We start from the raw sequence: 12,010 nt of genomic DNA, 5'->3' as shown, positions 1-12,010 counted from the left end.
TGATATTAAAAAAAAAACACTATTTAAGGACAACAGTGCAGCCCCTAAATACGAATTCATTACCTTTTTAAATCTTATAACTATCTTTCAAACCACTGTGCTTTACCAATTTGTCAGCAAAAAAATAAAGTAATAATAATAATAATAATTTAAATATTATTTCATAATATTATACCATTTTTTTTCACAGAAGTTATTTGAATCATTACAGCAGACACTTTACTGGGATTTAATATGCTTTCTATAAACTTTTGTAAATTCTATGTACATCATAGAATCATAAACATAATCTGGACATCTTCATGTGATTCACTCATTTAACACCAAAACTGAATTTCCCCTACTATGTTCTGTTTCTGAGCAGCAGGAAGATGACTTCATAAAAACCACTTTCCAAGTGATTGCTTATATAAATAAGGGAATCTGGGGGTGGACGGTTACGCAACATCAGGCTTCTGTCTTAACAACATGTTTCGACAACATGGAAAGATATCACGCTGGCAAAGTGCACGGTCACCCTGATTTCCTGCCTCCACACCCTGTCGGGACTTTCCTGACTATTTTCAGAAAGAAAATTAAGAATTTGCAGGTATCTTGATGAGGCAAACACACACAAAGCTACACATGAGCACTCCACGCTGGAAGCGCTTGGGTTTTGTGGTATGTGGACAAAGAGCCTGACGGGTGTGAGAGTAAACATGTGATCACATGTGTGCATTTTTCCAAATCTGACATCCCTCTCGTGTTCTGTCACGCGTGATTCATTGAGACAACAGGCCTTCTAGTTAAAAACAAGCCAAACGAGTCACCAGACCTTGGGAGATGAAAGACATAATGAGATGCAGGCGACTTCCAGAAATACCAGGAAAACGCGTGAGTGCAAAACGACATCTTTCCTGTGCCGTATGAATCAGATACACTGTTTTCTCTTAGGTTCATTAAGTGTCATTTACTACTAAATTCAGATATCCCACAGGCCTGAAAACAACTTGACAATCAGCCACTGAGTGGATTTTGGAAGGGGTTTCACGCCCATAAACAGAGGCAAAATCATATTTTACTCTTAACAACTTTTTCAGGCAATAGAAAGAGAGGGAATCAGAGATTGAGTACAGTCTAAACGTGTTATAAACAGTAATCTCACATTACTCAGAGCTCAAACTGACAGCAGTGAACCTGCCACTCCTTCTGATAGTCTGATTAACCCTGACCTGCCAACACAATTTACATTATACAATCTCTGTATTGCACTACACCTATAAAATCATAAAAACATTTGTATTTTGTCATTTAATGGGGTAAACAGCAGAAATATTTACAGGTCAAACTTCCTCCTAAAAAACTTTTTTATATATATTTTTTTTATTAATTTCCCCTCAATGTACTCTGTTTTTTATTTTAATTATTCTCAATGATGATTATAATAACATTTAAAGTTAAACATCACAAATGTAAACATTATTTCAATTTATATCATTTTATTTATTTAAAATAAAGGTTTATTTATTTTATTGAAATCAATCAATCAGTCAGTGAGTCAAAACATTACAATATATTTTATATTATTAGTAACTAATAAAAGTACTATGTTTGCCTAATGGTAATGAGTATTTGGGTATGTAACATGCTTACTTGCCATGTAAAATATCATAGTAAATACTCAATGCAAATAATTATAATGGACTTAAAACGGCCAATATTTTCGTTGGTTGGTTGGTTTGTTGCTTATCTATAAACCTTATATCAAATATGGTTAAAAACAGATTTAACTCTAAATATAAATTTTACTTTTAAATATTGTCTAAAATTAAAAGTACTAGACTTTTAATGTGTGCGTGTATATAAGTTACTGAAAAATATTGTTTAAATAATAGATTAAAAGTACTATATACTGTTAAAAGTACTATATAAAGTACTAGAGTGTAAATTTTAGATGGCCAACTTGAATTCATCTTGTGGCCTTCTACAAAACGCTGTTCAGGAAGACTTGTACAGTATCACTATAAAAATTAACGAACTGTAACATTTAAACCTGTACTGGTTTTAAAGATGTTATACATTGAGTGACTTTATTATAATACAATTATGGTCCAGCGTGTACCTGGGAACGAGGGAGTCTCCTCCTCTGAGGGTGGTGGGATCCAGCTCAAATATAGAGGAGATGTCATTGCCATCAGGGACGGACACGAGGGTGTACATGACCTTCTCGTTGGGCGTTCGCAGACGTGCTCGCAGAGCTTCATGCTCCGAGTCCAGCTAGAGGAGAGAGGAGACCACGTAACCATGGAGACACAACACCTCAATCAGTTTATTGATTATGTGACTAAGATAAAACCAGTCTTTGCCGAGGAAACAATCTTTGATTCGTGACATGTTTACAACTTTGCATGTGACATGAAATTCTACAAAGAGTTCGAGAACAAAGAAGCATCTCTCGATCAGTCTCATGTTGCAATATATGTGGGTTTCGAGCAAAACAGGTTTAGCAGTTTATTAGTCAACAATAAAGTTAAGTGCTTCTTAGTTCATTTCAGAGAAACTCATGGGAAATTTTCACTTAGATTTTATAAACCTGACCTAAGGGTCTGTTATCAACAAACATAATGATTAAATTGAGATTTGTGTGCAAAGCTTAGAACATGCACACTAGCAACAGGAGGAACTGCTGCTTTAAACAAATGACGGTGTTATACTGCCACCTACTGGCCATGAGCTGCACTGCTCAAACTCCTTTACTCACAGCTATAGTGCCACCTTGTGGTTGAATGTTTTTTTTTTTTTTTTTTTTAAGTTAAAAAGTTAACTTAAAAAGTTCACTACTTTGTGAGTGAAATGAAACTATGAATTATTCTTAAAATATTCTGGGGTTCTATTCAAGTTAGATTCAACAGCATTTATAGCATAAAATCATTTACCAAAAAATGTATTTTACTTATTTTAAAAAAATCTGTAATGCATTTGAAGGGTTTAAATACAGAAATGTGAAGGTTGTATTTTTGTTAAAACACTATTATTATTTGTTCCTTAAAATGTGTATTATTATAAAATTTTCTTCCATTTTCTTAACAGTTTTAATTTTTCATATCATTTTGCACAGACAAGGTTGGTAGGGATTTTACATTTACATTTCTTGTCTCGTAGCTACACTTTGAAAAAACATGTATTTTAACATTTTATTCAGTGTGTTTCCCCATTACTTTCATTATAAACAGTTTTGTTATTGCTAACTAAAACTAAAAGCTAAAACTAAATTTGAAATGAAATATAAATATTATATTAAAAAAAATAAATAAAAAATAAAAAGGAGGCATTGGCAAGCAACTGAAATTAAGTAGTAGTAATAACTTAAAACTAAAACGGAAAAAAAAAAAATGCAGAAAAGGACAGAAAAACACATTTTAAAAATTACTAAAACTAAAAATAAATAAAAAAAACAATGAAATCAAAAATAAAAACCCATTCGAAATAGTATATAGATAATATTAAAATAACACTGTAACTGTGGCGCTGGTGGCGCTGCTCTGCTGGCGACTCGGACACGTGTACATTGGCCAGCTTGTTGTGTTTTTAATGTTATATTATTTCAAGTCACGTTTAGTGTGTTATCAAAATGAAGATGATACTGGCACAGTTTTTGTTGCTGGTGCTGATCGGAAGGGTGATCTCTGTTGGGAATCGAGAGTCACCTGTACGCACATTTGGCATGCTGCCCATCTATTATAGCAGGGAGGAGCTGCTTTTGCTGAGGCCTGCAAGGACGGCGCTACCTGTAGACATACCTGAAGTTGTTAGCAGGCAGCGTGTTTGTTCGGGGCGACCCCGGAGGAGAGGAAAGAGGGGAGGAATTCGACAACGCCTCCGTAATCGGGGAAATAAACCACCGCTGCCGTCTATGGTCTTAAGTAATGTGCGGTCTTTGAGAAACAAAATTGAGGAACTGCGCATGAATTCAAGGATATGTTACGAGTATCGAGACTCCTGTTTGATGGTGTTCACAGAGACCTGGCTGCACCCTGACATCCCCAACTCATTGGTGGACCTTGAAGGGTTCTCCCTTGTTCGAGCAGACAGAGATGAATCTTCGGGGAAGACAAGAGGCGGTGGTGTTTGTGTCTACATCAGAGAGGGTTGGTGTAGCCAGTACACGGTAAGAGAGTCTGTGTGTAAACCAGATGTGGAACTACTCTGCTTATCGCTGAGGCCTTTTTACCTCCTGCGAGAATTTGGAAATATTATTATTTGTGCAGCATATGTCCCGCCAAGTGGAAACGCGGAAACAATTACAACGTACTCCTGGAGCTCCGATCTTCATTCTTGGCGATTTTAATCATTGCAGACTGGACTCTTCTCTCCCAGGTTATGAACAGTACATAAAATGTGCTACCCGAGGAAATAAGATTTTAGATAAATGTTACGGGAACGTGAAGGATGCATATGTGGCCAAGCCCAAACCCCCTCTGTCGAACTGTGATCATAACACGATTCATTTGGTACCTATTTATAAAACACTTTTAAAACGCTCAAAGCCACAGACGAAGACTGTATTAGTTTGGTCTGATGATAATATTGACATTTTAAAGGGTTGCTTCGCTTGTACAGATTGGGAACGGTTTCATGATATGGATATTGAGGATGCTACAGAGACAATAACAGACTACATTAATTTTTGTGTGGACACAGTTGTTGAGAAGAAAACAGTAACTGTATTTCCTAACAACAAAAGTTACATAACAAAGGAAATTAAGGAGTGTTTAAATAGGAAGAAGTTAGCTTTTAACAACCAAGATAAAACTGAATTAAAATCAGTTCAAAAGGAATTAAATAGTTTGCTGAAGGAGGCTAGGACAAAACATAGAGACATCATAGAACAAAATTTTAACTTTGGGAATTCCAGGAAATTATGGGATGCTATGAAAGTAGTAACCAATATGGAACCTGTCCGGAACAGGCTTATAACTAGTAATGAACAGCAAAGAGCAAATGATCTGAATGATTTTTTTCTAAGGTTTGAGTCCCCATTAGAGGAACTGGTGGATTTAGACTCTATTAGATGTAACTCAGATTGTAGATTAGAAGTTGTTCCTTATACAGTCTATTCGTTATTTAAAGGCATATGTACCAAAAAAGCTACGGGTCCTGATGGAATTTCTGCTTTTTTGATAAAAACTTGTGCTGATGAACTTACTTCAGCATTTTGTCCTATTTTTCAGAGATCTTTAGATATGCATAGTATTCCTTCATTGTGGAAAAAATCCATAATCATGCCAGTTCCCAAGAAAAATTGCCCAGTTGATAACTGTGATTTTAGACCTATAGCTTTGACTTCAAACATCATGAAATGTTTTGAAAGACTAGTAGTAAATGTTTTAAAAGAGGAGGTTAAATTATCACTTGACCCATTTCAGTTTGCTTATAAGGCTGGACGGGGGACAGAGGATGCCATTAATTGTATCTCTCATTTAGTAAATAGACATCTAGAGGATACCCAAGCATATGCACGTTTACTTTTTATAGATTTTAGTTCGGCGTTTAATACTCTCCAACCTAGGATATTAATTAGTAAACTGATAGAATTGAAAGTGAACCCCTTCTGTATTAAATGGTTTTATACATTTTTAACTAATCGTACACAACAAGGGTAAATAATTGTTTCTCTGAGGTGAAAATCACCAATAAGGGGGCACCGCAGGGGTGTGTTAGTTCACCCATTCTGTTTACGTTATATACCAATGAGTGTGTTTCAAGTCAGGATAATAACTTCTTTATTAAATTCTCCGATGATACGGCAATACTGAGTTTATTGCATAGGAACACTACTTGTTTGCAATACTTTTTAGAAGTTGATAGATTCGTAAGATGGTGTGACGAGAATTCTTTGATTTTAAATGAAACCAAGACTGTTGAAATGCTTTTCGACCCTAGATCTGTGGGGGATCACAGTCCTGTAATAATAAATGGGAATTCTATCGAACAGGTATCATCACACAAATACTTGGGTGTCTATATGGACAATTTGTTATGTTGGTCTTCTCATGTCAACGGTCTTTGTTCTAGATTGCAGCAGAGGTTACATTTTTTGCGAAGGTTAAAGGTATTTGGGGTAAATCGGAGGATTCTGTTTCTGTTTTATCAGTCTGTTTTTGAGAGTTTGATAAGATATGGTATAACAGCATGGTATGGAAATCTGTCTGTTCAATCTAAATCAAAACTTGCCCGACTTGTACAGACTGCTTTAAAAATTGTGGGTTGGGAAGAGAAAAGACCTATTCAGGAGATGTACGAGGTTTCTGTTTTAAGACAAGCAAAGAAAATTGTTGCTGATGATACAAATATTTTACATGACTATTTTACTATGTTACCATCAGGGAGACGATTGAGGATTTTGTTATGTAAATCAAATCGCTACAAAAACTCTTTTGTGCCTATTGCTGTTAAATTATTTAACAGAGAAGAGCAAAAATAAGTGGCGTGTGTCGCCAGCTTGGCTTATTGTAGTTCTAATATACTGATATAGGTAAATCATTATGAGTTGTTATGTGTAGTTGTGTCAATGTTATGTACTGGCCATGTCATGATTGTCCAAGAAGAATTTCCCAGAAATGGGACAATAAAGTATATTCAATATTCAATTCAATTCAATAACTGAATTTTGCCCACAAATACTTTTGATGTATCATAACATGCATAGAATCACATTTTAAAACTATAACGATCAATAACGTTAAACAAAGCTGCAAAAAAAAGATGAAGCTATATAAGCTTTGTATGAGAGCAGGTTTGACAGTACCTGGAAGTTAAAGGGTGAAAAATCTGCCACCTGAAACCGGAAACAAAAAAAATCAGCCAGCACACATACTGTATATCTACACAGTACAGTACACAAGAATGACAGCTATTTAACAGAAATGAAGGTACTCACAGATGAACGTGATTCCTGAGACTCTTCCTCAAAGTCAGGATTAACCTGTGAACAAATAAATCACAAAAAATGACCTCAAAATGCTAAAAGAAATCAGATCATTCTATTTGACAGGCAACTGATCAGGAAATTGATTGATTGATTAGGCACAACCTAATAAAACCAAAATAAAGTAAGACAGGGTCCTGATCTTTGAACATGTTTTACTTGGTTAGAGAGATATATTTCAAGATTTGACATTTGAAATGAATATCCCCTTATTTAAAGCATATGCACATGATTTCAAAATTTAACCCATTTTACTTTAATATACATTCCTTATCCCAAAAATTATTATTATCATTAACTAAGCAAGTTAAAAAGAGTTTTGTCAACTGAAATGAAGCTGCCGAAATGAAATAATACATTAAAATTTACACCAAAAGAAAATTAGCACTAACATTTCTAACTGGAAATGAATTAATGAATAAATATAACTAAATAGCAATAGTTAATGAAAAAAAGAAGAATGACAAAAGCATATCTCAAAACTACATTAAAAACTAAACTAAGATTAAAAAAAAAAAAAAAAATTCAGAACCGATCCAGTTCCAATACCAAAATTCTAGTATCATTGAGTATCATCCGAAAAAAGAAAGAAAAAAAAATCTTGAGTGCATAATTTGATAAAATGTAAACATTCCAGGAAAAAATTTAATTTAATGACGAAATATAAGTGTAGCCAAATCTGGAAAAATGTTAATAAAACATTTTGAACTCTATTTTTATTTACTTATTTTTGAACTAAATTTAACTTAATGGTTTGAATATTCTTCCCTCACATTAAACTAATCGAATGGCTTCTGAAGAATTGGAAATTAAAAATAAAAACTATAAATAGTATATAAATAACACTAAAATCATAATTCATAATCTTTCATGAAAACAAAATACTTGTTATTCCTCTTAATTTTTTTCATTGCATACCCTGTGTCACTCTGAAATGCATCATATTTTGAAGTAAAAAGGGCTGAAAACGATACAAGAGTATCATATCTAACTTTTCAGAACTAGGTTCTCAAAATATCCTTAAACATTTCTTGCTAACCAAGATAGCCATGTTCAAAGAACAGCACCATAGATGTGATTAAAATTGCACTATGTAAGATTTAATCAATTTAGCATCTAACTGAGCAAAAATGAGCTCAAGTCAGGTTAGAGGTCTGATGGAAACATCCAGAGGGATGCTGAAAATCTTACAAACTGCAGTTTTTAGCCAGAGAAAATCTAGAGGAAGTTAGTAAGGTTCCCTACCCAGTGAGAGAGGTTAGTGCTGATGTGGGAACAGCTGAGGGAGGATCCCGAGCTAGTAGAACACACCTCACTCACCTCTGCTGCCAGGTAGTGTCCTGTGGCCAAGTGTTTAAACCTGAAAAGACTATTCCAGTAACCAGCGCCACCGCGACACGGGTCATGATGAACCACCTGAAATATGAGATTGGGAGAAATGTCACAATTAGCATATGTGGTAGTTAAAGGGACCCATTACACAAAATTACAATAAGAATGCTGTGGGAATGAGTCCTAAAACCCGTTAAACAAGTTTATTTGAACTTCCGATTCCATAGTCCCACAGTCAATGGGTAAATGCCTGGTCTGTGGTAAACGTAAGCTTAAGAAATTTGCACATATTACTCAACAACATAAAATACATCAGTTACACACCACTCATAACTTTAACCTTTTATGCGTCTTGAAAATAGCAGTTGCTAACAAGCAGCTAAATGGGACTACAGAGGCTGTCGGGGACATTAAACAGTCCTACCAGGACTTCATTATGATCAAAATGACTAATTTTAAGCTTATAGTTTCTAGAAATTTGTGATATTTTATTCCATCACAGAAACCGAATAATCAAATGTAAAATAGAACACTGCACAGTCTTTAGTGTATGAAATAAATATACACTGCTTATTATTAAAAGGATAGTTCACCCAAAAATGAAAATTACCCCATGATTTATTCGCCCTTTAATGTTAATCAACAACACAATACAAAGAACAATATCACTCATACTCCTGAGTGAAGAACTAAGTAGATTTAAAGGGATAGTTCACCCAAAAGTGAAAATTACCTCATGATTTACTCACCCTCAAGCCATCCTAGGTGTATATGACTTTCTTCTTTCAGACCAAAACAATTGGAGTTATATTAAAAAACGTCCTGGCTCTTCCAATCTTTATAATGGCAGTGAATGGCTGTTGATATTCAACAGTCCAATAAAAGTCCAAAAAAGTGTATCCATCCATCATAAAAATGCGTTTAATTAATTATCGATGCGTTTAAGAAGAATATCCATTTTTAAAACTTTATAAACCATAATCTCTGGCTTCCGCTAACTGCTACGTGCAATCATGAGAGAGTGGTGTTCCAGCGGATGACGTAGGACGTGTGCATAGCATAAACTCCAGTGAGAATATGAGAGTCTCGCAAGAACCATGTTTTGTTTAGCAAAGGAAAACCAGTCTCCTCTTGCCTTATATCAAAATCCTCCTACATTTTTCTTTACAAATCCTCCTTTTGTACTTCTATTTTGCGACCAGTGTTTTGTTTTCCTCTCTCCTCGTCACTGCGTTCGCCTACTCAAGACAGAGATTTCGGTTTATAAAGTTTTAAATATGGATATTTTTCTTACACAAACACATCAAGTCGCTTCAGAAGGCTTTATTAACCTCCCAGAAGTTTGTGTGGAGCACTTTTATGGATGGATGGATGGATTCACTTTTACTGGACTTCAAAATCTCAGCAGCCATTCGCTGACATTATACATTTTAGAAGAGCCAGGACATTTTTAATATAATTCCGATTGTGTTCATCTGAAAGAAGAAAATCATATACAGCTAGGATGGCGGACGAGGGTGAGTAAATCATGATGTAATTTTCACTTTGAACTATCCCTTTAAATCTACTAAAGTTCTTCACTCAGGAGCGTGAGTGATATTTTTCGTTGTATTGTGTTGCTGATGAACATTAAAGACGGGCAAGGGTTATTAGGCTGCTGTCACTTTAAGAACTAACGCACAGCTCCAAACAGATTTCTGCTTTTTTGTGATTATTTTGCAGTTAAATGGCGAGTTAAGGTTCACAAAAAAAAAAAAACATAATTTTGTTGATTTTGCACTGTTTCGCCAAAACACACTTTCCTTTCAGAATTTCAATTGAATTTAAGATTGAAAGAGTTGGAAGAAGCTTATTAGCAGTTTAAGTCATTTGAAAAGAGAATCTTAATGGACAAAACATGCAACTCACCTCCACTTCCCACAGTGCTTTGCTGCTGGTGGCAGAGGTGGCAGACTGACGGCCGGTGGTTCGCAGGAACACGTATTGCTTCTTCCTGTGTTCATCGCAAGTGAGAAATTTCTCCTGCTCGGCATGAAACAGCCGAACCACATCACCCTTAACAACCAGAAAGAAGGAATTAGCAACAAATTCTAGAAACTAAAAGCCTAGAACCATCATCAACAACAACTCCAGGAACTCAAACCATATTTCATGTGTGTGTGTGTGTGTGTGTGAAGCGCCTACCCCTTTAAGAATGATTTCCTTGTTGTCACTCCATTTCATAAATAAAACAATCTTCCAGCTAGTGTTGCAGTTCACTGAGTTCACCTGAGGAGAATGGAGAGGAAAAGGGGAGGAGGGGGCATCATAAAATAAACTATGTTGTTTTTTTAGCATTAGCACTTACTTAAAACAATGATTCACAATCCAGAGACATTCTGGCAGAGAAAGTGGCTCTTAAATTAGTGTTATCATAGCATAATAGCCTTCACACTAACACTGGATTCTAATTGAGTAATTGAGTGGACAGTAATTCCACTTTTTTTGCAGCATAAGCTAATTTACGTTAAGAGCAGAACTGTATCAATAGTGTTATTTACATACATTCAGAGTACATGGTGTAATGCACATCAACACAAAAGGATAAAACTGAAAGAAAAAGCAGATTAACCTCGTTGCAGCCAGGATTGTCCACCAGCTGATGGGTGCTGGCATGTAGAGGCTGTCCTGCGTTTACGGGATTCAAAACCACTTTATCCCCAATCACAACCTAAAAGAGAAAAAAAGCTCAATTAAAACATATTTTGTGAAGAAATTGTTCATGGTTATTCCACAAGCAAAACCAAGAATGGCAGGCATCATCATTTTTATGTGATGTGTTAACAACTTAAAATTTATCAGAAGTATAGCCAGGAAAACAAATAAATAGATAAGCAATTAAACAAGTAAATAAATAGAATAGATTTGAATACAATTCAAATTATTTATTTATATTTTATTTTTTGGTCACACACAAGCATAGACATTATATTGTCAACCCTCTTTTTGCAGAATAAAATTAACAAAAAAAATTAATCAGAAGTAGGAAAAAAAAACAATAATGTCAGAAATAGAACATTCTATATATATATATATATTTATTTTTATGGTTGTTTATATAATTTAATACATTTAATAACTAACATATTAAGATTAAAAACATTTATTTTTAACTTTTTTGTCACAACTAAATGCATGTGTTTTTCCTACCACCCTAACCAAGAACACTGAAACTTCAAATTTATAACTTTATAACGAAATGCCATGCACCTTAAATCTGGCAAAGTACAAAGTACAAATACAACAGATATTTATATTCTATACTGCAATCTACTAAGTTCAAAGGGGAAATCCTAATATATTTCTGCCCATTTAGAACATTTCACTAACTGATTTTAAATTGTATAGCTAAAGGAAACCAAATTTAAGTTGATCTCTTGTAATGCCTTAGTTTTGTTATTTATAGTTATTTTTAGTTATTTATATCCCACAAGACCAGGTTCAGTTCCATTTCAAATTATTGCCGTGGCTTTCCGTGACGAAGGCTCAGTGACAGCGACGCTCTCCCACAGAGGCAATAGCAGGGGAATTCAATTCTGTGAGCTTTGACATAATGTAACGGTCAGTGGAAGCTTATGTAAAAACACTCTTTACCCCAGAGATCAGCAGCGGATGACACCCCATGGCCCCCATACAACAACATCTAATGGAGCAAATGGATACTGTTTTATG

At 34.8% G+C, this 12,010-nt stretch overlaps 1 protein-coding gene across 1 annotated transcript in view; it reads right to left on the bottom strand.

The window, feature by feature from the left end:
* The window catches only part of itpr1b (inositol 1,4,5-trisphosphate receptor, type 1b), a 140,989-nt gene that overhangs the window by 100,844 nt on the left and 28,135 nt on the right, over positions 1–12,010 (bottom strand). Inside the window, exons 7-13 of the mRNA XM_058790481.1 lie at positions 10,911–11,009; positions 10,484–10,567; positions 10,208–10,354; positions 8,288–8,383; positions 6,920–6,964; positions 6,788–6,817; positions 2,102–2,256 (exon numbers count right to left, since the gene is read on the bottom strand). Of these exons, the coding sequence (XP_058646464.1) occupies positions 2,102–2,256; positions 6,788–6,817; positions 6,920–6,964; positions 8,288–8,383; positions 10,208–10,354; positions 10,484–10,567; positions 10,911–11,009 (656 nt within the window). The remainder of the gene's footprint in view (positions 1–2,101; positions 2,257–6,787; positions 6,818–6,919; positions 6,965–8,287; positions 8,384–10,207; positions 10,355–10,483; positions 10,568–10,910; positions 11,010–12,010) is intronic.

The sequence above is a fragment of the Onychostoma macrolepis genome, chromosome 11 (assembly GCF_012432095.1).
Source record: "Onychostoma macrolepis isolate SWU-2019 chromosome 11, ASM1243209v1, whole genome shotgun sequence".
In the NCBI taxonomy this organism is placed as follows: Eukaryota; Metazoa; Chordata; class Actinopteri; order Cypriniformes; family Cyprinidae; genus Onychostoma; species Onychostoma macrolepis.
Note: the sequence above shows the minus strand (reverse complement) of the source record. Positions and strands in the feature narration are given on the sequence as shown.